The sequence below is a fragment of the Lathamus discolor genome, chromosome 4 (assembly GCF_037157495.1).
Source record: "Lathamus discolor isolate bLatDis1 chromosome 4, bLatDis1.hap1, whole genome shotgun sequence".
NCBI classification, from domain to species: domain Eukaryota; kingdom Metazoa; phylum Chordata; class Aves; order Psittaciformes; family Psittacidae; genus Lathamus; species Lathamus discolor.
Genome location: NC_088887.1, coordinates 120,060,674 through 120,086,556, shown reverse-complemented (window position 1 = coordinate 120,086,556; position 25,883 = coordinate 120,060,674). Strand labels below are relative to the sequence as shown.

The following is a 25,883-nucleotide window of genomic DNA, read 5'->3' as shown; positions in this document are numbered from 1 at the left end:
AGGTATAATTCTACTCATGCCAGTAGCATGAATATGGCTCAGTATGTCATCTCCTGGTTTGGCCTGAGGAATCAGCGTGGAGAACCTTATGACTGTGCCTTCTTGATGTGATCCTCTGTAAGGAAGACTGTGACATTTATGTCTGGAAAAAATCCAGATGTGTATAAACTGGAGGATATTATTGTGTGTATTAAAATGTTCACAGGGTATTATCCCACAGCCCATCCCATATTTATTTTGGAAATGAGTACATCTGGAAAATGGGAAAACTTCCAGATTCCTTCACCTTGAAATATCGCAAACACAAGGGTATTTTGAGATTATTCCCCACTAAAAAATGAACAAGTGGCACTCATGGCTGGAAGCCAGAGGAGAATCCCTCTTCAAATAATGCAAAACGGGTTAAGTTTAAAGTGCAAGTAGCTTTGGAGACAAGGGTGAAAAGTAGTTCTTAAAGGCTCCTTCTTTCCTTGGAGGAAAGTAAACCCAGCTCAATTAGTGGCCATTCACTCCCATTCAATGCAGACATTTCATTTATTAGTGATACATGTTACAAACCATTTCTACCAACCTAATTATATACTGTACCTACGATTTATCTGGGATTTTGAGAAGAAATGGAGATTGGAGCAACATCTCCAAGTTCCAGTGCAGCTCACTGAAGGAAGCAGATGCCTGTTGAGTCCACATTGCCTCCACTGCCTGAGCAGAAGGATGAATTGAATTCCTAGCTTTTTTAGCAGCAGAGTATTTTTCAGTCCGGATTACACAGACTTCATGATGGAAGCCTGAGACAATCACAGAGATGGCAGGAGAACAAGCTGGAGGACAAAAACAAAGTGTAAGAATGGGAAAAGAAGGGAAATAAGGGAGTGTAAAATACCCCATCAGCTGGAATGAGCAGTTCCTATAGGACAAGAGAAGCTACTTCTAGAAGTGAAGTTCAGGCACCAAAAGTAGCAAGGAAAAGCTGGATCACCTGCCCCAAGGGAGAAAACAAATACATGGCAAAAAAAAAAGCACACAAGTTGGAAAGCAGCATGAAGGAATGGAGAGGGCAAAGCATTACATTTCTTCCAAGTTAAAATGTTTCCAGATTGTTCTGATGCTTAAAACTGTTTAGAAGGAAGATTTCCCAGATCCCAATGCATTTGGAAGGCAAAGCCTCCAACTTGCCTGTTTGTCCTTTTTCTTCATTTTCTTTCTTTCTGCCTGACTTTGCTCCAATTAGTTAAATGCTCTGCCTTGATTCCCAGCTAGATCCCCTCGTAACACAGACACTTGCTCACTGCAAAGGCAAGAGAAGATCTTCACACCTCCAGCTCTGCTCATGGGTTTAACGATGTGATTTACTTGCAGACACCAGATTCAGCAGATGCTGAAGATCTCAGTAGAGGATGTTCTCAGACTGTGAGACCCACCAAAACCTGGAAAGGCAGGCACTGTGTTTCTTCATTCAGCAATTGCTACCCAAGCTAACTCCCTGACATAACCAGTTAGCATCGGTGTAGGCAAACTGGAGGGTCACTGCTGTCCACCAGTTAATGCCTCTTTGCTAAAGACTGTGTCTGGCCCTGGACTTGTGCTTAGAGCTGTGTTTTGTTAACTCAGTACTTGTGAACTGGAGCAGGCAGTCTATATGAAGTGAGGCACTGCCGCATTGCCTACACCCTTCTGTGGCACAAGGCATGGAGACCAGGCTATCGCAGTTCTGGTCTAGCGAGGCTCACAGGTTTACCTGACGTTTTTGGCAGCCTCAACTTCTATTCAGAGACCATGGTGTATCTGATACTGCTGCATGAATAAGGATGAGGGAGCAAGCGGAGCACTCTCAGCTCCCTCACCACTCACGCTGCTCAGCAATTAGCTCACTCCCTGGCTTTGTATTTGGGATTACTCTGAGTAACTCCCTCCAAGGCACCTGGATATTACCAGGCGAGCTCTGAACAGCGTGTGCCACGTCACCTGGCTTTGCGCCACAGGATTCATCTCTGTGTTTGCTTAAGCAACGTTATAGACACTGCCTGCTATTCCCAATATAGAACCTTGTTCCTGCAACAAGGAGCGCTCCCGAAACCCCCAGGTACTTATGAAGACTTTACTTACAGTAAAGGTCCTCAACGCTTTGTTAATTCATGTCCTCCATGCTTTCCCAAGACTATTTTGTCCCAGTTCCAATCAAGGGTAAGTTTCTCCCAGGACAGAGTAGCCTGGGCTGGCATCCAATGCCAATTGGGCTATATCAGCAGTATTCCCATGCTGCTTTATCCCTAGGGCTTCTTCCCAGAATAGAATAGTGCAACACCATGGAAAAGGGCCTGGAGCAGGGTCAGGGCTGTGCCACCTTCTTTATTAGTGCACCACTGGAGTCTTCCTCAGCAGACCCAGCAGGAGAGATGCAAAAGCCTCCAGATCTAAGCAGAGAGCTATTGAAGGTTGCTGCACAAGTGGACAAGGTACCTTGCTGGGTCCTTTTTTACCATTTTCCCTTAGCTAGAGCAGGGGAAATCCTCCAGAATTAGAACTGTCTGCCAAAACGTATGTCAGAAGAGAAATGATCAGCTTGTGCAATTATGAGCATTGTACATGCCCACAAATACAAAGCAGCAAGCAAGCCTTAAGCCCAGAGCAGTATCAAAGCCAAAACATGCAAGCAACTGAGCCAGAATCGATATCTGAGGCAATAAATGCTTTTTCTGCCCACAAGCAGTGACGGAAAAACAGGAAGCGAGGCACCGAGTCCAAGCCAAAGTCCAGACAACGCTGCAGCAGGTTATCGTGCCAACACTGCTGCCCTGCAAGGGTCAGCACATAGAGATACTCACTCCCTTTGTCAGCCACGCCACTGCAGGGGAGCTGTACCTCAGCTCTAAATCATCATAGAATGGTTTGGGTGGGAGGGGACCTTAAAGCTCACCCAGTTCCAACCCCCTGCCATGAGCAGGGACACCTTCCAGTAGAGCAGGGTGCTTCAGGCCCCATCCAACCTGGCCTTGAGCACTGCCAGGGATGGAATCTAAGGGTGAATTTAAAGTTGTCTCCAGTCATTCTACTAGATGTTAAATACAGACTGTCATAGACAAGAGCTCTACCTAGCAGAGGGTTGGCTGGTCGGTCAGGCACGCTTGACTGAAATAGGATAATTGACCTATTTAGGCCAAAAATCTCCTAGTGCCTATTTGTTGGGAGGGTACAGCTAGTTTCTCCATGGCTCCAAGTTCTGTGAACCATCTAGTTTATCCATCTATAACGGATAAATTAGAAAAAATTATAATAAATGGATAGAGTAAATTAGAATAAATGCCAAATCTGAAATGCGGGTATGCTGTCAATTTTGCAAAATGAACACCAAATTTGCTCTATCTTGTTGGAAGTGGCACAGGTTGGTCTTGCGGAGCAAAACTCTGCAGGAGAATCTGGAGGCAGGCTGTAAGGGGGAGGAATTTTCCTGCTGTGGACGTGTTCCAAGCCTGGTTTTGACTGCAGGTTAGTTTGCTGACGCTCCTCCCTACTTGTCTCGAGATGGACCCGCCATGGAGGTCTGGAACTAACCCCTCCTGGCTTGACCGCTGTGCAGGAGGTACACGCTGCACTCGCTCCATCAGGACGGAGCGTTCACAAACTGCCACTTAGCAAAGAGCCAAGTGAAAAGCCCAGCTCCCGACCCAGGCAGCCCAATTTGCCCCAACAAGATCAGAATTCCAAGCTGGAACCCAGTGCCCGTTTTGCAACTGTACCCCCTGTCACTGCTCTTACTGGTTTGGGTAAATAGAATGGTTTGGGCTGGAAAGGACCTTAAGATCATCCAGTTCCAACCTCCCTGCCATGGGCAGGGACACCTCACACTAAACCATCCCACACAAGGCTCTGTCCAACCTGGCCTTGAACACTGCCAGGGATGGAGCACTCACAACCTCCCTGGGCAACCCATTCCAGTGCCTCACCACCCTCACAGTAAAGAACTTCCTCCTTGTATCCAACCTGAGCTTCCCCTGTTTCAGCTTGCACCCATCACCCCTTGTCCTGTCTCTGCAGTCCCGATGAGGGCTCCTTGCATCCATCATTCCCAAAGCAGAACACCGCCCTCCCCGCTGTTCCTTCCTCCCTCCCGCAGGCATCGAGGACGGGGTGGGGTGGGGGGGGGCGCGAGTTGGAACGGGAAGAGCCGGCGGCGGGGGGGAAACAGAACAGCGGGTGGGGGGGGGCGGGGGGGGGGGCGAGGACGCACGCCGCCGCCTCGCGCCACCCCTCCCGCGCGCGCTCCCCGCCCCGCGGCGGGCGCGGATTGGCTGCGGGGCTCACGCGAGCCGCGCGGGAAGGGAAGAGGGGAGGGGGAGGGGGGAGCGAGCTCGTCTGCCCGCGAGTAACCCCGGCAGCGCCCCGCGCGACCTCCCCGCGGCGGCGGCGAAGATGGCGGCGCTGAGCAAGGCCATCCCCCACAACTGCTACGAGATCGGGCACACCTGGCACCCGCGCTGCGCCGTGGCCGCGGTGCACGTCAGCCGCAGCGCGCTGGAGGAGTCCCTCCGCATCTACGGCACCTTGTACCTGGTGGGTGCGCGGCGCGGTGCGACGCTCGGCCCGCGGCCCGCGAGGGGAGGGACCGGCCTGAGGGGGCGCGGGCGTGAGGAGGGTGGTGGAGGGGGTGGCCGGTGGGAGGGCGCTAGGAGAGGGGAAGGCCGTGAGGGGTGCTTGGGCGCGGGGGGTGTAGGAGCGGGGGAGCTCGGCCTGGGAGGGAAGGGTACAAGGGTTATGGGGGAGCGTGGCCCGAGGTGAGGGCGAGGCCGTGGGGGTGTCTGGGGAGGGCACAGGGGGTGGCGGAGTCTGGGGCCTGTTGGGGAAGGGTATAGGGGATATGGGGGGAACCTGGCCTGAGGTGAGGGGGAAAGGTGTGAGCGGTGTTTGGGGTGGGCCTGAGGGACATAAGCGTGGTGGGAGTCTGGCCTGTGGGCAAGGGTATAGGGGGTATGGGGCGAACCTGGTCTGAGGTGATGTGGAAGGGCATGAGGGGTGCTTGGGGACGGCACAGGGATATACAAGTGGGGGGAGTCTGGACTGGAGGGGGAATGAGGCATACCGGGGGAGGGAGGCTGGTCTGGGGTCAGGGGAGAAGGGTATGTTGTGAGAGGGAGGGCAGGAGGGATGTCAAGGGGCAGCCTGACCTTGGAGCAAGGGGGGCAGAAGAGCAAACAGGGTATTTTGGGGGAAGTCTGGTGTTGAGGAGGAGGGAGGAGTGGGGTGAGGGAGAGCTTGGTTTGAGGGCTGGAGGGCATAATAGTTACCTGGGGGGGAGAGCCTGATGCTTGAAGAGAGAGGTAATATGTTAAATCTAGGCCTAGGAGGGGAGAAGAAAACCATAGGGGATGATGGGGACTGGTGACACAACATGCTGTGAGAGGGGTAAAGATGGTGGGGTAGGAGGGCATGGGCACAGCCTGAGCATGGTGTTTCTTGTCATTTCCCAGTCGCTATGGTACCTAAATAGAGGTGGTATTTGCCTGGGAGGCAGTCTTGTAGCTTTCGCAGTAGCAGGTGTAAGGCACATGTATATTGATGTTGGGGGCACCTTGGTAATTGGTGCCTTAGGATCAAGATGATTCCACTGTATAAAGAAGCGAGCCTAAACAAATACATTAAGGCTAAAAGAGTCTAAGTATTAAAAGAGTATCCTACGGGTGAGGTATCTTAGCTTGAACGTGCAATTAGTCTTGGTTGCAATTAGTCACCTCCGTTGCAGCTTCCAGCAAGTGAGGGTGTAGGCAGAGGAGGTGGGATCTGTTTGCATCCATCCCTAAACATATCCTGAAAGCTCATCTGAGCTGGAATTCCTGCAGGTGAGCGCTTCCTTCTGTCCCTACCTCTGTGTTTCTCCTGTAGTGGTGCTTAGAGGATTGAGTAGTGAGCCGGCTGCTGAGCTGGCTCCAGGCTAAGTCCTGCAGGAAGAAAAACAAGTCGTTGAGTCTGTACTTTTGAGCCTGTACTTTCAACTCTATACCAGTGCTGGAACAACAAATCTATCGAACTATGCAATAAAGAGAAGGGAAGGAGTGGGATGCAGCAGTCCTGAGATAGTTTAAACTCCCACTGAAGTGTGCCTTGAGTGAAAATTGTGACATCCAGTTGCATGATTAAGAAAGTTAAGTGATAGCAGCGTGAGCCAAAGGAGTTGTCATGTCTGACAGTGAACGTTTTCACTCTGAATTGACACAAACAGAAGGGGCAGCTGTTTGTATGAGCATATGGTGAGCTGGATCAGGAAACTAATACAGAGAAGAAGGTGCCTTCTCTTCCTTCACCCTCTCCAGTAATTTTTTCTTTGTATCTGCCTTCTGATCCAGTTTGCTGTGTGGGAGCATGAGTACTTGTACCAGCAGAGAATGGGCCTGAAATGAGCCACGAGAGATCTGGTGATCTGTCAGGTCTGACTAAAGATAAAGCAGCTTAAACAGCTCTGTAATTAAACCAAAGTTCTCCAGCATCCAGGTCTGGTAAAGAGATTCCTGCTCATAGGCCTGTTGCAGTTAACTCAGTTGTGCAGTTAGGGGTTAGGGGGAAAGCTTCCTTTTTTTATTTCTTGGAGAAGAAAAACAAACCTAAAAATCCAGTGTGTTTTCCTGATCTGTCTGACGTTGTGGCCCCATAAACAGTTGCATGTTGTCACAAATTGAGGATCGGGTGGGAACCTTCTCAACCAATGCCATGCTGCACTGCAAAAGGTCTGCATAATTTTTTACACTGCCTTCTTTACAGATTGAAAGTTTTCCTGTATTTTTGTTGACAGTGTTTAGCTTGTTTTACCAGAGTAATCTAAAGCCGAGATGCTCTAAAAATCTTGCTGCCACATAAAGAGGGGGAAGCACTTGCCTTCATTTGCCTCCAGACATGTAACTGTACTCCCTTCTTTGCATGTTGGACCTCATCTCTCCTTGAGCAGGATTGATTCATTCACTAAGCCAGAAGAAATTACTACCCTACTTTTAGCTGGGGAAATTTTCAGCTGCATTAATGGATGGAATTGATAAGCAGGGTTTGACGAGCATCAGGGCCAGTGTAAGGTAAAGAGCGAAAGGGTGCAGTGGGGACTGCAAAGGAGGAAGCAGAAGCCTTGCACATTAAGTAGCTTGGCAGGGAAAGAACAGTCCTGAATTAAGAGAGTCATCACTAAATTCATTCTTTGCTGGACTTAAAGCTGTGCTTGAAAGCCTTGTATTTGTGAAAGAAATATCACAGTTGGACAGCACAAGTGTTCAGTCCTTTTCTCTATTATGAGATTCACATGAGGGGATGAACTTAAATTATAGTTACATCAGTGTACGTTCAGAATATTTCTGGTACTACTTAGTCCCAGTCCTTTGTAGAGCTCAGCAACAGAAAATTGCACTTAATTTTTCTATGTCAGGCCTGTAAAATCTCTTCTGCTTGTTTGTTCCTCCTGTTACCACAAGCTAATAACTAAGGAAAGTAGGTGAAAGAGTTTCCTTTCACAGAAGCTTGTGTGGAAATGAATGAGAGAAAATAGGCAAGAATAAATTACTAGAGGTCATCTGGGAGAGAGCATGGTTAGGGACAGTTACTATCCAGACTCCTAACAGCTACACCCCACATCTCTTAAAAATTTTGCTACTCTTCAATAAGTGGGAGACTGATGGAGCCAAATTAAGTGGTGCTAGTATTTGGCAAGTAAAATACCTGTTTTCAGTAAATGGTGGTAAAAAAAAAAAAAAAAATCTTTGAAGTAGTGCTGTAATGTGGGTTTTTTAGTAGCTGTCCTTGATTTTTTTTTTTTTAGATGGAAAAAAATATAATCTTCAAATATACTGCCACTGTCTTTACTTTTGCTCTAGTACAAACTAGATTGCTTTAGCAAAAGTAGGTTTTATATCTAAGTTGAATTGTCCTTTCCTGTGCAGAGCAGCCAAAAGGAATGCCTATTTCATAATTGAGACTGTTAATGTTGCACAAACCAAGTGTCCCAATGTGGAAGGCTTTGAGACACACTTAAAAAAACAAATTGAAACAAATCCCAAAGTTAAAAATTGCTTAACACCTCTACCCCCAAAACAACCTGCAGATCATCTCCCGTAAACCTTATAATCCCACTTCTCCCAAACTGCCTGCCATGCTATCTTAAGGAAACTTTTCAGAGGACATCAGTTTGTTATACTTTGTTCTATCTATACTTAGATCAGCCAAAGCTAAAGAAAAATGTGGAGGTGTAATCTTGTATTTTCAAAGTTGAATTTAGACTTATAGAAATTCACAGAGGTGGGGATAAGAATGATTTCATGGGGAAACTGCATGAAGCTGGGGAAAGGGAGAGACTGGAATAGTGGCTTTGAGTTGTCTTGGCTTCTGTTTCACAGGATTTGTTAATTTCACACAGCAGATCTGCCATTCATCAGATGTTAGAGCAAGATCTTCTGTTTCCTGAGGGTTTGCAGGTTTTAGTCACTTTTTTGATGATGGTGCATGTTTTGCAGTAGGTGAATACACTTATTCATTAGTATGAAGTCTTTGTAGTCTGTCGGAGGTATTTGGATCTGGTGGTAACGTTTCTTCTTAATCTAAGTAAGGTAAAATCATCTGTTTGCAGTGAAGGTAATTCTTCTACCTTTTTGCCCATGGGATGGCAAGAACCATTTGTCATTCACCTTTTCTTTATTCTAGTATGATCATCTGTTTTTTTCACCTAATTTAAAAGCCAGGCTCCCTCCTTGCCTCTCCAACAGAACTACTGTCCTGCCCTTCTCCTCTCGAGGCCTTTCCCTCTTCACCAACAGTCATGTAACAGTGTGAGCACTGACCCCTTCCTGGATCACACTGACTGTTACTTTACTCCTGGCTCTGCCTCCAGACGCCTCTCTTCCAGATGGATCGGCTGGCATAGAGGAACAACAGGCCTAAGGAAGCATGGATGCCAAGGATGCCAGTGGGTCTGTTCCATGTGTCCTCTACACTGGGGCATAGTTCAGCCAATTACTTAGAATGGGTCTAACCTGAGTCTGCTGTTCAACCACATGTTTTTGTGGTCCTTGGGGCTTGCTATATTTTATGGTTTTCTTTCACTTAGTTTCTTCTTGTGCCCTTTTCATTATTTATTTTGGTCTCACTTTGGACACTGCAAATGCTGGGAACTCACTTTTGATGTGAGAAGGCTGTATGGGCCAAATAGTCCAGAAGTGCTGGTTATATGAAAATGTGGGTTTTGTTTGTGCTGCAGACCATTGTGTATTTGGAAGTAGGGTGGAGAGACCAGGAAGGATGTTAGTGTTACCCCTGAATATGCTTCTGTATGCCAGCTTGGATCTCTGGGATAGGGTGTCAAGAAACTCCCTTCTGTCAGGACTTTGTACCTGAAGTTGTGATGGTGGTGTGTGATTGCATTGAATTGGGATATGTGATCGTCTCAAGTACTGTGTAGTGTCCTCTGTCTCTGTGCTGTGTTATGAATGACATGTAGGTCAGTGCGTTCTTGCTTTTAGGTTCTTCTGGAAGCTGGGTTAAATATGACTAAAATTAGCTTAAGTGTTCCTAAAGTAAGAACCAGGCTGTGACGTTATCATTCCAGGCTATGGTCATTCTGCTCTGTTCAGGTGGCTTTTGGTCCAGACCAGTAAAATTCTTTCATAAATTGAAAGTAAACAAAAATACCTTTTTTTTTTTTTTCTGAGAAGCTGAGAATTTTAAAAGGGGGAGTTTATCAGTTGAGATGGACTGAAGAATTTATTCTCAAAGATGCAAGGAGTAACCTGAAGCCTGCAACACAGTAATGGTAGAAATCAGGGGAAGCCCAAGTCTTGAATGCCAGTGCGAAGATCTTGGTATAAAGACACTACAAGTACTGAGAACCAGCACAAATTGTTAAGGTGTTCAGCAGGAAGATGTAAATCTGTTCTGTTGTGTTTATTCTTCTGTTGAGTGCAAGAATTTTGGGGTAGGGGGAAAATCATAGAATTATTGAATGGCTTGGGCTGGAAGGGACCTTAAAGCTCATCCAGTTCCAGCCCCCTGCCATGGACAGGGACAATTTCCACTAGACCAGGTTGCTTCAAGCCCCTTCCAGCCTGGCCTTGAACACTGCCAGGGATGGGGCAGGCACAGCTTACCTGGGCAACCTGTGCCATTGTTTCACCACCCTAATGATGCCGAGAAGGCATTTCAAAGGGAATGAAAAATTGCATTCTACTAATGTAAATACAAGAGAAACAAGTAGTGAAGATGAGTTATCATGGAATGAGAGTAATACCAGCATTAAAGGTAGTTTAGGTGTCATTGAAAGAGTGCCTGAGTACTGTTCATTTCTGGTTTTTAGTTGGGTGCCTGATATGGAAAACTTAAAAAGCCAAACCAAGACAACCCAACTACCTGACAGTGATCCTCATGTAACATCTCACAAGGGATGACGGAAGTCAGAGAGCAGGAGGAGGCACATGCTCTTTCTCACAGTATTGCAGGAACTGATTTATGAAACTAAAAAATATGGAAGCCAGATTTCATAGTCTGTGAAATAAGGGAAGGACCAACTAATTGAGGAACAATGAATCTGGATGCTTAGGAGGAGGCAGGAGAAACAAATTGCTGACTTGAACAAGTGTCTTTCATAACCCAGGTGTTTCCTGAGGGCATTTTGAGATTCGGTTACTCCAAAGGGTGTGAAAATGGTTTTTATAAAGCAACGGGATAATGTTCTTGTAAAATTTATGTAAAATTGCAAATGGTTATAAAAACATACAAATTATTGAACATAATTAGGAAAGAAATCTGACATCAGTCTGCAGTTCTGCCTGCTGCCATGTTATCTGAGGCATTTTCTTAACTGGTTTAAATACTGGGGATTGCTTCACTTTTAGTATGCAGATGGAACTTAAGTTATCAAAACTGAAGTTATAAAATGTTCCTTGGCTTTTTAATGATTTGCAGAGTATGTATTATATAAACCATCTACACAGCATTATTGATTGTCTCTAAATATGCATTTTAAAGGTGCCTAAATGTGCCAGATAGTCACCCTTATAAATGTCACTGAACTGTGCCTTCCTGGAGATCTGGCCAGGTGTCTGAATGCTTCTGTAGCTTTGTTTTTCCCTTTCTTTTTTATTTAGTTGTTTATTTTATTTATTTTTTATTTAATAAAAGCTTATCGTGATGGGCTTGGAGTATTGTGTCCCCCAACATAAGAAGGACATGGACGTGTTGGAGTGGGTCCAGAGAATGCCACAAAGATGCTCTGAGGGCTGAAGCACCTGTGCTCTAGAGACAGACTGGGAGAGCTGGGCTTTTTCAGCTGAGAAGAAAAGGCTCTGAGGAGACCTTAGAGCAGCTCCCAGTGCCTAAAGGGGCTACAAGAAATCTGGAGAGGGGCTTTGTACAAAGACATGTAGTGATAGGACAAGAGGGGGAATGGCTTTAAACTGAAAAAGGGGAGATTTAGATTGGACAATAGAAATAAATTCTCTGTGAGTGTGGTGAGGTGCTGGCAGAGATTTCCCGGAGAAGCTGTGGCTGCCCCATCCCTGGCGGTGTTCAAGGCCAGGTTGGACGGGGCTTGGAGCAGCCTGGTCTGATGGAAGGTGACCCTGCCCGTGGCAAGGCATTGAAACTGGATCAGCTTTAAGGTCCCTTCCTACCCAAACCATTCTGTGATTCTGTGATTTTAGTTGGATATTGTGAAGGAATGAGAGCGAGATGATAGTGTCCAGTTCCTAGCAATCAGTGCTGTACGTGTTGGCTAATTTCACTGGTTTGGTGGAGGGGTAGTGTTCTTAAAGGCTTATGCTAAGTGCAAACTTAGGAAATGGTAGTTTGATGGAGGAGGGAGAGGAAAAATGCCATACACACAATGGCAGTTAGTGCAAGGTTGGTGGTTTTTAGCCTGCCACGTAACCTGTCTGTGTGCATTTGTCAGGCGATAAGTATGTTCATTAAGTGGAAGCATCCTTTGTGCGCGATGCTGCCTCTGGAATCCCTTATTCAGGGATGTGGGTGAAGACTGAGTATACTGGAGGTGAAGCTCAGGTTATTGCAGTTGGATGATGAGTAATGTGTAGGCATTACATGACACATGATTGAAATCATCAGCCCTGACTGGTGCCTCTGGTCATGGGGAAGCTTGGCTTTGTGTCGTGTTCCTTTTCTGCAGGAACACAGATATAGCCTAGCTCTAGGTCTTGCTTTAGGCTATGTAGCTGTGCTTTATGGATGGGTTTGGAAATATGTACATTGATTCCATGGTTAGGGCAGAATAAATTAATTGTGATTTCTTAGTTCTACAGGGCTGAAAATTTGTATATGAATACTAAATTAAAAAAAGAAAGGACTTCAGTAATGCTCTTCTGCAGCCTGATGGTGTCCTCAGTCTGGTGGGCTGATTTTTCATAGTTACGTTTTCATAATGGACAGTCTAAATGCAGTTGTGTGAGTTCTGTAGGTAATGTTAGAAAATATTTTCTCTTTGTATTTCTCTTTGTAGTTTTACTGAGTAGGCTTTTTAAAATATTTCAGGCATAAAATGCAGTAGGCCTTAGAGTTCAAATAATGACCAATATGTATTCTTGGAGTGACTAGTGTGTAACTTCAGGAGTGTTTGCATTTGATTGAAGGATGATCTCCTCCTTCCAGCTCCCCTCCATATAAAAGTCTAAACTCCAAGTTTCTTCCTTCTGCCCTCATTTCTATTCACATGAAACCACTCTTAGAGATGTAGTAGCCTCTTTCTCATGGGTTTTACACCTATGAGAAATATGATTTCATAGCAATTTTTTTATTAAATAGTTTTTCATATATGTGAATATTCTGCCTCTATATTTCAAGGTGCCTCATCCCTAGAAGTACTCAAGGCCAGGTTGGATGGGGCTTGGAGTGGAGGGTGTCCCTGCCCATGACAGGTGGGTTTGGTACTAGATGGTCTTTGAGGTCCCTTCCAACCCATTCTGTGATTGTGTGGTAATGGCCAAAGTGTTTTAGGGAAAATTAAATCAGAGCTTATTTTAAGCTGTCAGGGAAATGGGGCGATTAACACTGGAGGGTAAATTTGTGGTCAGTTTACGTTGGGTTAATGAACAGGGGAAGGAGAACTCTTCCAATCTGGGCTAAGAGCATAAAAGGTAATCTGTTGTTTAGGAACTGGTGCTTGTATATTACAGGATTTTGGAGGACAGGTTTGTGGTCATGTCTTTTGCTGTGATATGTGCCAGGTGTCAGTCCTGATATTGGTTCCCTTTGTATGTAAGTAATAAGGGGCTGGGATTGCCTTCAGAAGCTGCTAAACACTGCCAGGCCTGCCTGAAGGGCTAATGGAGTTTGGGGTTTCAAGTTTTAAACATCGAGTGCAGAAGTGAGGAAAGAAGTTCTTTGTCTTAAAAATAAGTCAGAGTCTTTCTGTTTGCAGTTTTCCCACAGTGGTAATGGGGCACTGGGCAGTGCTGAATCACTCCTCAGGTGTGGAAAGCAAAGCTTCTTTCCTCCATGCATGACTTACTTTATTCAAGACGTTTTACCTGACCACATTCTTAGGGCCAGATTAATCTTGTTTGGGGTCAGAAATATTTTTCTCTGGAAGTCAGGCTGGCAGGTGCTTAACCCGCCCCCCCCCCCCTTCTTCCAGTGTGTGTGTAGGGCACAGATGTCACCCAAGGACAGTTGGCTTTATTTCATCTCATCAATTTCTCACTTGGAGATGTTATTAAGGAGTCACGTATTTGTCTTGTCTGACTGTAGCATGTAAAAGTGTGGTTGTCTGAGGACTGCAGTGTTGTGACCTGTCTAATTTCACCCAAATGCACATATAATTAACCCTCATAAGTACAATATCCGGTGATGCTCTCCCTGGTTCAGAGATTTTTTTTGGGCAGTATTCCCCTTTTTGTGAAGTGTAACAGCCAGGACAAGCACTACAGACTAAGAAATAGACGGAGAGGCAGCACAGGAAGTGGATTGTGCTTTTCTCTGCCATGAATTCATGGTCTTAGAGTGGTTTGAGAAGTGTGTTGCTCCTGTCCCTGGATTTCAGTTTCATATGATAGCACTATCTTGCACAGCAGCACTCCGCTTTTGTTGTGTACGTGCTGCACTGTTATAGTAGAGCTGAAAATCTACAGCAACTGGTAAGCACCAAATAATTTTACTTTGTAAGATTGTTGTCACTTCATCTCAAAAAAAAAAAAAGTGAAACTAAGATATAGAGAAAGGTGATAAGAATAATGGGAGGTATGGAGCTGGTTTTGGCCAGTCTTGGATACATCATCATCAACTGCTTGGATCAGTGAGCTGCATCAGGATAGCTGTCCTTTCCAACCAAATAATTCTATGATTCTTACAGTGAATAACACCCCAAACTATTACAGTTATCCTGATACAGACCACCCTGAGGTGCCTAAATAAACATGTCCTAGGATTTGCATGTTCCTTTTACCTGAAGAGCTGAGACCTTGATGTTAGTGAGATGTTCCTTTCTGTCTGACTCTACAGGGAATCTCAAGTAATTTTCAGACCTTCTGTTACATCTGTTAGCATCTTTGTAGGGAACAGTATTTTGCCAAGGAAGTATCTACTAGATGTCCTGATGCCCTCTCCTTCCATGCTGCTCTCTGCTAGCAACATCTGCTGCCAGACCTTGAGTAGTGCATTTACTGTTAGAATTTGGCATTCATCACAGTGTTCTCCTGATTCACTTGAATGAGGTGTATCCAAGTTGGTAACATCTAAAACCTGGGGAAGAAGCTGCAGAAGGAAATTTTTGACTTTGATTTGACATTAATGTTTTCCTGTTACACTTGGGATGCTTCGGTCTGAGGAGGAAGACTTCAGGTGTAAGGTCTGTGTTCTTAAAACAAGATGTTTTGTTCCAGATGTTCAGGACCTTTGTGCAATAGGCAGGATATAGCTGTGGAGATAGCAACTGGTGTTCTGGTGTTTAGACTGCGAGAAGAGTCTCCTTCAACAGAAAGCTTCTCTGGATTGCTTTGTTGCCTACTCCATATGGTTTAAGCAGCCTTGACACTTGATTAAGTAATGTGTAAATCTGGTTTGGGAAGTTTGTTCATGCATGTACTTCTCCTTAATAGCTAGCTCAAACTTCATTTTGGAAACAGGTTTTGGCAGAACTTCTCTGGGGTGGGTTTTAGTAGAATCCTTGGCCCATCTCCGAGTGTAAAACATCTACTTGCTATTCTGTCCGAGTGGACAGTGTTTCAGAACAGGTCCCCTTCCCATATTTTTAAATTGAGGAACTAGGACTCTGAGAGGCATTGCCAATACCAATTTGCCAGGATGTCTTTTGCTCTTCTCATCAGCACCAGTAGCAGGAAGCTTGCTCTGTTTGGGACCTCTCTAATTCTAAGCATTGACTGACAGCTCCTGCCAGTCCCTCCTTGGGACATCAGTGCAGATAAATATAATAATGCTTTTAAAGAGAATTAAAAAGCCCAATAAAATTTATTTCATGATGAAACTAAAGGATAATTTTGTGGAGTCACAGGAGCACACAGGTCAGAGAGATCTTGGGAGCTTGTGTGGTCTACCAGGCTCCTGCTCACAGCTGGAAGAGGTAGGTCATTTGTGGCCTTTTCTAGTTGGGTTTTGAGAATCTCCAGTGACAGAGAGTCCACAGCTGCTTTGGGTGACCTGCTCCAATATTCAGCCAACCTCAAGTGAAAATTTTTCTTCTGTAGGTCTAATCTGAGTTTCTCATACTTGAACTTGTATGTTGCCTTCTGTCTTACCCCTGGGTACCTCTGAGCAGAGCCTGGTTCTCTATACCTTCCCATTAGATAGTTGCAGACAAGACTCTGAGAACCTTCAGTGTTTTGAGTCATTAACTGCTCTTTGTAGAATATGGGCCATACATTAAACTGAGCAAAGAGAACATTTATTTTTTAGACCCAACCCATTTTCTGCTATAGGCAGTTCTTTAGGGATAACATACCATTTCTACAAAACTTGTCACGAATGTGTTGTTATTCCAGTGGATTGTGAATTGGTTTTTCGGAGGATTTGCAGTTGGTTAATTGGAATAGAAAACCTTTAGAAATACATCATCACTTTGTAGATGCTGTGTAGGGCCTGTGTTTGGATTACTTTAGTGATACTCTGACCTTAATCATGTGATAGTCCAGTTGTTTGGAGGACAAAATTCAGTGTCAATTTATGACATCTTGAAGGTTCTGGTATCTGGCAGACAATGTTTCTGACTATTATGGCCAATGGAACAAGGTAATAAGATTCCTCCAATATTTCCCTTTAGAATCACTCAATGTATTTCCTGGTAGAAATATTAGAATAGCTGGACCAAGTTCAAAGGAAATATTTGTGGTATTGTTCATAAACCCAGCAAATTTAAGAGGCTTTGATTTACTACTTCAGTGGGCGATGTGTCCTGGGTTCTTGTTTTCCTTTTGTATTTCTCTTTACAATGTGCAAAAAAAAAGCCGAACTGCATTAAAGTTTGTCCCCCCCTTTTTGTTTTTTTTTTCTTCTTCCCTCCTCCCTCAGATTGCAGCTATTCTCAGGAAACGAAAACTTGACTATTATTTGTACAAACTGCTACCTGAGATCTTGCAATCAACTTCCTTTCTGACAGCAAATGGGACCTTGTATATTGTTTGCTTTTGCATTCTAAGGTTGGTATACTGTCCTAAAAATGTAATAGGAAAGCTATTTTTGATGCAACTTTTCAATTTATGTAATAATTTGTCTTTGCTTATATAATAGGCTTGTTTGTAACAGGTAGGAGTAAGAAAAGCAACACCTATGCCATCCACTTGATTTCTGGTCTTACCACTTTGAGAAGGCCTAATCTTTCTCTCCTAGAAAGAATTGTTGTAATTTGATGCTTGTTTCTATTTTCCTGATGCAGGGGCTGTGATAACTTTTAATTATTGTAAACGTGATCCAGCCACCCAAGTTTGTGGTCATAAGTGAAGGAAATCCCAGCACAGCTTCTGGGGTTCTGCAAGATACAAACTCGCTCTGAAAAATGAGTATAAGTGGCACTTCTGTATTCTGGGTTCTTTGCAGTATATTTCAAGCAACTATTAAGAGATTTAAAAATTATACTTTCCTATTTATGAATATGATGATGCCCTAGATATAAATACATTTATTGTAAGAGATGTTATACATAGACCTGTAAAATCTACTGTTGGTATCAATTTTTGAAAGTTATTTGTTGGTGCACTCAACAGCCCCTCTAAAAGTTAATGGAAGTTATGCCCTTCTGTATCTGTTTACGGGTCTCTAAACTTAGTTTCAAATCTGAAGGGGAAGGCTGAAGATCCGTGGAATGCTTTTTAAGTCAATCATTTGCAAAATTCAGAGTGATTCTTTAAGTAACAAGCTCTAAAGAATATGAATTTTTCTAGCAATCTGAGTTGTGTTAATACTGATTTATCTTTACTCCTCTGAGCTATACAGCAGTCTTCCTTATTCTGCCATGTAGTTGCCTTTAAATCTGCCATGCCTTACTTCAGTGCTGTACTTGGATATTACTCTCTAAATTAAGCTGGTGTGGTGGGTGTAAGTTTCGTTGCTTTCAGTGGTTCCTCTAACTGAGATATTGGCCATCTAGGAGATCTGTGAGTATGCCTGTACTAGTAAATGAAGCCAGTAAGATATTAGTGTCTTGCTCTGAAGCCAGCTAGTATGGCATGGCTTTCACCTATGTGGAGCACGGCTGTCTAAAACTGTTCAGACCTCCAAACCAGCATGGGGATTCAGGCTGGGTAATGGAAACGGTACCTAGAATCATAGAATGATCTGGGTTGGAAGAGACCTTAAAGCTCATCTGGTTCCAGTTCCCTGCCACAGGCAGGGACTCCTTCCACTAGACTAGGTTGCTCAAAGCCCTATCCAACCATGTGCCCTCCAGGTCCCCCCAGAACACTGTTCGGGTTGACCCAGGCCAAAACTCTGCAAAGGATAATTCTAACAATTTAACATGACAAGGGGTGTAGGTAAATGCTTACCTTGCTGTTGTTACAGTTGTGCAGCAGAGTAACCCTCAACATGCTGGGAAGTGTGCATGCTTTATCTCTTACAAAGAGATGCCCGTGGAGAGTTGTCAGCTGCAGCAGAACCTCTGATGGTGGGATCTCTGCAGGCTGCCCACCACCTGCAAGTGCAGGACTTGCAAATAAAGCTTGTCAGCCTGTGGTTACGGTGCTGATTGGAGCTGAGGAACTGAGATCGCTACTAGAGGCAAAAGAAGAAAGTGTTTAGACAGCCTTATGCATTGTATCTATTGAAGTATATGAATGTCCAGTTATAAGGAGTATTTTGCAGCTTTTCTGACCAGAATAAAGTTTGGAGCCTCAGCAATTATGTGAGTAGGGTATTTGAGAACTGTTAAATGCATTTTCAGAAAACAGTGGGTAATGTAATTATCAGAAGTCATACTTTCTAAATTTGCTGGTGTCCTTTAAAGGATAAATATATATGTGATGAAGATCCAGTTGGTGCATTATACATGAATTCACAAATGACTTGGCAGGATTGCTTGCCAGGACTCTTCAAGAAGAAGGATCCTCTGTCTTCCAGGAAATAGTAAATAATTAGCAAGTAGTTAATGTATATGAAACAAAACAAGGGATAAATAATCCATTTTCATAATCGGAAGAGGTTGCCAGTGATGTTCTTGCTGTGTCCTTTGTTTTGGATATGCCTCAAGAATCTGGAGAGGGGGGTGCAGTGTAGTGTGGAGATTGTATGAGATAATTTAGGTTACACAGAAATCTAAACCTGACCCTGTTCCCTTTAAGAAAGATCTGTTGATTCAAAAAAGTCACAAAATTTGAGAGAGGAAAGTGCAGAGTAATGCATTGAGAGGAAAAAAGCAGCCTTGTCCTTACACAAGGATGGTCTTTAAACTGGCTGCTGTTGATCAGGAAGTGTTTGAGAGTTGTCATGGACAAGTTCATCAAACAGGTCAGTTCGGTACTTGAATATGGTCAAGGAGCTGAGTAAGTGTTATTTGGAGAGAAAAAGAGAACAAGCCAGAAAGCTGTATGAATACGTGAGATCTTTACAGGTGCCGTATGCCTTTTTTTGTTCTTTTTTAAGAGCTTCGTTTTAGATCATAATGTTGACAAGTCCTTCACTTGGAATGTACTTAATATCAACACTGTCTTGCAGCTTGAGCTGTATGAGTTTGCCTCTATTACCTGTTTTTGTGTCCATCATGGAGGATAGAAATAGGAGATTTCACTCCTCTTTTTAACCAATCTGTATGGGATTTTTTAGAGTTATTTATTTAATGCTTTGTTTGAACTTGTATGATTCCTTGAACTTGTTGCTGTGTGACATACCCAGGTTTCCTTTGGTAGCCCCTGAGAGCAAACATAATTGTATGTCATTTTCCAGTCCGGAATGTGATTTGATGTTGCATGTTTTAATCCATCAAAGGAATACCAGTACCTCTATGGTGTTCTGCATAACTGTGGCCTGGGTATTCCTGAACTTGATTTGCAGCCTTGCAAAGAGATTGGCTAAAGCTGTGGAGACTTAAATGCTTTAAGTCTCATTCTAGATAGTGGTACTAGAGAGACTGGATGTGATATATTTGTATGATAGGATACACACTGCATTTTTTGCATCTTTTTTGCTTGGAAGGTATGTTACAGAGAGAGCAGTAGTTACTCAGAAGCACCTCTGTCCCATGCAGTCTACTGATCTTATCCTCCTGCAGTTCCACACCAAAGCAACATATTAAAGGCTTTGTAGCTGGACATGTTAACTCACATTTACCCGCACAATTCCTGATTTGAGAAGAATTTCCTGTTCCCTTCTTCTGTAGCAACAAGCAGGAGATGTATTGGGAGGCATACGAGGTGTCCTGGGTAAAGTGACCTCTTAATCTCTTTGTACCTTTACCGAAGTTCCAGTGAATCTTCAGTCACTGTGTGTACTGAAAATACATCTTAGTCATCCAGTAGCAATTAAAGTATCTCGATATGAAATTTAAATTGAAAATTATGAATTTTGTCCTTGAGAAGTCTGGCTTGTACGAATATGTCATTTTGGTGCTCTTGTAATATTTCAGCTAGAGAAAACCACCAAAATTGAAACTGCTGCAAAGATTTTCAAGATGTAAAGCTTAAAGCAATAAAGCGCAGTTGTTTAATATTCTCACCATTTCGTATGTGGGCAAAATGTCAAAACCATCTAATCCAATGGCAGCAGTGACTTAGGATGTGGAGAGATGTTCTCAGCCTAGAAAGGATTACCAAACTCACTTAGAATTATAGAATAGTTAGGGTTGGAAAGGACCTTAAGATCATCCAGTTCCAACCCCCCTGCCATGGGCAGGGATACCTCACATTAAACCATGCCATCCACGGCTCTGTTCAGCCTGGCCTTGAACACCACCAGGGATGGAGCATTCACAACTTCCCTGGGCATCTCATTCCAGTGCCTCCCCACCTTTACAGTTAAGAACTTCCTCCTTATATCCAGTCTAAACTTCCCCTGTTTTAAGTTTGAACCCATTACCCCTTGTCCTGTCACTACAGTCCCTGACGAAGAGTCCCTCCCCGGCATCCTTATAGGCTGACCTCTTTGGGTTTTACCCCCTCCTCTTTATTTATTGGAGTGAACTGGGGTCTCTACAGGCTGCTCTGTTGGCAGAGCCCTGGGGTGTTGATCTCTGGTAGGGGTGTGTGATAGGCCAGCTGGGGGTTGTAATCTCTTCAGCTGGTGAGATCCAGAAGACTACATCTGTCTGGGCTCCAGATGGAAGCACGAGGCTCCAGTGCTGACAAGAATTACATTTGTTACATGAGAGGTGAGATTGTTAGGTTTTGGGGTTATTAAATGCAAAACCTCATGAAGACATAGTTCTCTTAGTTTAAACTAGAGTAATTAAGTTTGTCCGTTTACAGCTTTAGATTAACCTACTTAATTAGATTCAGCCTTATGTATCAACCAGCTTTTGAGTTTTGGATGCAGTTATACATTGAGGAATTAGGTGCATAACCTGAAAGAACTCATACTTCTCATTCCAATTTCTAGCCATAGACCATGTGAAAATAACCATGTAAATAAGGAAGAAAACCCCTTTGTTTTCATTTACTTTAGCAGAAGTTTAAATCCTTCACTTAGCTGATTGGACATTTTAATTTCCACTAGGTTTTACTATGCAAAATGTTCCAGTTGTTTTCAGAATCTTATCAAACCATACATGGAAGCATTCTTAGAGAGATTCTAAACCATGCCAAAAGAACAAATTCCTGTTTCTTTCCCACAGAAAAAGACATATGTTCTGTTACTTAACAGGTGTGTCTGGGAAGATGTGTTCATACTTATTTCAGATGGCTTCTCTGAAACTTCATACAGTAATTGCTTTCTGAGAGAGTCCTAATAATGAACTTTAGCTCCAGCAGCATTTGGCATTGTCATCCTGAGAAATTCTCCTCCTGCAGCCGTGGGAATGAGCAGTGTGTGTAATTGCCATTACATCACTTGCTGCTGATACACTGGCTCTCTTTTCAGTTATGAACATGAGCTGGCATTGCTCACTGGTAATACTGTTTGTGCAGAAGTATGAAATGAGGCTGATCAGGCCTTTTACAGCAAGGTTAAAAGATGGGCTAATCAGATCGTATTGATTATCCTTGTTCTTCTGTTTTGTCAGCATGAAATTTTACCTGAGGACATTTCCTTTTGTACCCTGTATTTATGTCTGTGCCTATATGTGTTTGCTATTTTTGTTTGCTGTGTTTTGGGAAGCGTGGAAGACTCCATGTTTTCCTGCGTTAATAATGCTTATCAACTGAGCAGCGTTGGTGTAATTGAAGTATGCTTATTATCATGCTGCCAAATCTCATGATTCCCTGACCACTGTTTGCTTCTGTGATCACCCTGAATTAGTTGGATGGTACAGGTGTCCTGAACAGACCAAATGTGGTCAGTGACATTCTCTGACGTGCATTTTGGTTTTCTTCCTTTAACAGTGACCTATTTAGAGAAATATTTTCTTAGATGTTGTTTGTATAACTGTTGTTTTCAGCTTATTGTTGGGTTAATTTTGCTGGTTGAATTTTGTGGACTCTCTGAGTGAAATCCAGATCTTGTTGCAAAAAATGAGAGCTTTCCTACCTGAATATAGAACTGGCATGTCACTGTTGCTTCCAGTTGTAATGTACAGATTGATTCCTTGGCTTGCTGTAAATCAGTGGTTTACTGCTTTTAGCATCAGTTGACTATCTCATGAGCATGATGTATATAATACCCATCCCTGATAGTGTTCAAGGTCAGGTTAGACAGAGCTTTGGGCAGCATGATCTAGGGCGAGGAATCCGTACCCATGGCAGGGGTTGGAACTGGATGAACTTTAAGGTGCTTTCCAACCTGAACCATTCTATGATTCTATGATATTAATTTGATTTGATTTCTGGCTCACCTGATTGTGTCTCTATATTCCATAAAGCACATCTTGAAAATGTACTTGGAATATTAGCAGGGGGAAGAGTAACTAAGAGTTCTTTTAGGAGATTTTTCTGTCATTAGTATGTGTAGCTTTTCAGAACCATCTCTTGAAAGCACTGCTTGCTTTGAAGCAAAGGAATCCTTCAAATGAAATGGATATATTAATGCAGTGCTTCAGCTGTTTCATGGTTATGAAGCTCTTCCAGAACCCTTCTAAGAACTGTCCAACTCTAAAACCAGCATAATTAGTATTTATTTGTAAGTATTGATTAATGTAAAGGGACAAAATGAATCTTAAGTGTGTGTAATTTTATAATAAAAGTAAACTATGTTGTTGTATGTGAGTGTTTCAGTTGCTTTGCATGTAATATGTGTACAAATTACATTTGCAGGAAGATACTTGGAAAATTCTACATCTGGTCTCCTGGCTTTGGTGCTGCATTACCTGCCTCCTACATGGCTATTCTCATCGAAAGGAAAAGCAGGTACAGTTTGTGTTTATGGATTTGCAGTTTCATATAATGCTGGAAATGGAGTTCATTTGAAATAGTATCTTAGATTTAAACTTAGAAAGCTACTGGGAAATAAACACAAGCATTCAGTTTCTTGGTTGTGGTTTGTTTCCCTTGTTTAATGGGTAATTGGGTTGCTAGATTGTGTAGGATTTCTTAAACTGGGGTTTTTGTGTGTTTTTAAAGATAATTTAATGTTAGTCACAGAGAAGGAGCATCCTAATGGAAGTAGCTGATGACTTAACGATGTGAGGTTGGTTAAGACACAGCAGTAATAGGATTTTTCGGAAAGAAATGACTGGAAGAGCTGAAGTTTCATCCAAAATTGGATAAAATGTAAGGATACAGAAGGCGAAGATTTCACTGAAGAGAATGTGCTGAAGTTCAGCTACCAATGGGAAATTTGTTATGAAAATATGAAGAAGGGGGAAGCAAGATCTGAGTGATCCAAGGGTAGCCAAAAGTCATGAAAGGTGGTGGGTGAAATCCTCGCTTGTAAGGTTATGTTTTGGCGTTCAACTTCTATTGGTAGTTTGTATCAGTAATGAAAGTTATAACGTGTAATAAGGTGTGAGATGCCTTAGTCATCTGGTTAGTAAGCTTATTCAAAGTAGAAAAGGTGACAAAAGGATAATGTAAGAGATTACTCTTTAAAAGGTGAGGTGGGGGAGTTAGTACTAAATATGGTGCAGATGCATTTTTGGTTACTATGAATATCTGAAACTTCCTTAAGCAGTCATTCCAAACGTATACATCGGGTTGTTGACTGGCTCCATTCCTGAGCAGTCATGAAGTAAGCAAAACCTAAGCCAGGTTTTGGATAAGATATCAGAGTTCTGCCCTTTTGAAAGAATGCATTATCCATCGGTTTTGAAGATTGAGGATGTGTAAGGACTTCTGGAGAGGTGGGAGCACTTGTAAGTCACTTCATTTAATGTCACTATAGAGAAAAATCATAATAAAATGACTAAATAAGTTAATTATCTTTTTAATGTCCTTCCTAGCTGTTTGATTTTCAGTTACTTCCGAAGAGGGTGGACGTATTTCTTTAGAACTTTGTCTAGTTCTTTAGGCTCCAGCACTGCCACAGGCATCAGAATTTCATTTTGCAGTGAGATCAAATGCATTTTATCCCTTTGAGCAGCAATGGCTTAACTTTGCCTGCAGACCTGTTACAGTGTGAGGATTTTGTGTGTCAGTCTTCTAATATTTCTAGATAAGGTTAAAAGGGAAGAAATGAGGCTGGTTGTCCATCTGTGAGCTTCCTGTAGCTTTCAGAATATTTGGGAATCAAGAGTTGAAACTGCTTGTGAGCCCAAAACTGTACGAGGTTTTTGTGTAACAGTGAATTTGAAATTGAAACTTGAAAGCTAACTGTAGCAAGAAGAGTAGGCAAAAAATTTGTGTCAAATGGGGATTTCTGTAAGTCCTAGTGGCAATGTATGGAAAAGCTTTGATATGTTAACAGGCTCCTGTTTAGTACCTGCAATTTGAAATAAATCGAAGTTGAAATAGAGGTGTGTGAAAATGACAAAAAGAAGTTGGTATAGCATGGATGTAATGAATAGTGGTGAAATATTCAGTTCCTGGAAGCTTACTCTCTTTTCTGACAGAGTGCAAAATGTGTCACCAAAGGTATTTTGCCTAGAAAGTTCACATTCATAGAATCATAGAATGGTTTGGATTGGAAAGGTCCTGAAGATCATCCAGTTCGAACCTTCTGCCATGGGCAGGGACAACTCACACTAAACCATGTCACCCAAGGCTCTGTCCAACCTGGCCTTGAATACCGCCAGGGATGGAGCATCCACAGCTTCCCTGGACGCAGCTCATTCCAGTGCCTCCCCACCCTTCCAGTAAAGAACATCCTCCTTATATCCAATCTAAACTTCCCCTGTTTAAGTTTTAACCCGTTACCCCTTGTCCTATCACTACAGTTGCTGATGAAGAGTCCCTCCCCAGCATCCCTATAGCCCCCCTTCAGCTACTGGAAGGCTGCTCTGAGATCTCCCCGCATCCTTCTCTTCTCCAGGCTGAAGAGCCCCACCTTTCTTATATTACATCAGATATAATGTGAAAAGTCAGCATTTGTAACACACGCAGCTGAGAATGTGGGGTCATTGTTAGTAGGGGAAAGCAATGTTAAATGGCATCAAAAGGTAGTTGAAAGTTTAGGGTTTTTTTTAAATATCAAGTTTGGTGTGCTACCACATGCTAACAGTGTATATAATGTGTGAAATACTGCTGCTGCCAGGCTTAGTGACGTATGACTTTCTGATTTCACATCTGTTTGCTTGTTAGCTTCTGTTACAGGCAAAATCAAGTTTTCATAGCCTTGTAGTCTCGTAGGAGATGGTCGTTTGGCACAGCGATACAGTGGCATTCTCATTTGTCTTCCTGTGTAGCTTGCAACAAATCATAGTAGAAAAAGCAGGAAGGTGGGAAAAAGTCCTGATTTGAGTTCATAAACTTATCTCCAGCCCTTCAAATTGCTACTAGCAGCTGGCAGCAACATTGAGCTTAATCACTTAAGCTCTTCCCAAGTGGATACCCTATTTTAAGTACCTCACTGGCATTTGCTTGCACAGCATCTCTGTCAGTCCTGTACTTGGGAACAGCAGGCTTGTAAATCAGATTTCCTTCCAAGTGCTGCGGCTCATGTATGCCTGCCTTGTATGTTTTATAATCCTTAGGGAAGAACAGGAAAAAGAGATGGATAGCATGTCTAGGAGCATTAGAATCCTGAGGAGGAGCGTGTTTTCTAGTGTGTTACAGAACTGGTGTGATTAGAGTCTGATCTGTGTAATATGTGATTGCAAACTTGTGTGGCACTGGCAATGAGAAAGAGAGGTGATGTTGCAGAGGAACTTCAGAGTCAGGAAATGATCTGCATTTTATTGTGCTGCTACAGTTCTATAAGGATATACTTTGCCAGTTAATATATCCATGTGTATT

At 43.2% G+C, this 25,883-nt stretch overlaps 1 protein-coding gene across 1 annotated transcript in view; it reads left to right on the top strand.

The window, feature by feature from the left end:
* Positions 1 to 4,300: 4,300 nt before the first annotated feature.
* TMEM135 (transmembrane protein 135) overlaps positions 4,301 to 25,883 on the top strand; it is a 168,122-nt gene continuing 146,539 nt past the window's right edge. Inside the window, exons 1-3 of the mRNA XM_065678794.1 lie at positions 4,301 to 4,551; positions 16,489 to 16,616; positions 22,809 to 22,901. Of these exons, the coding sequence (XP_065534866.1) occupies positions 4,411 to 4,551; positions 16,489 to 16,616; positions 22,809 to 22,901 (362 nt within the window). The 5' untranslated portion in view covers positions 4,301 to 4,410. The remainder of the gene's footprint in view (positions 4,552 to 16,488; positions 16,617 to 22,808; positions 22,902 to 25,883) is intronic.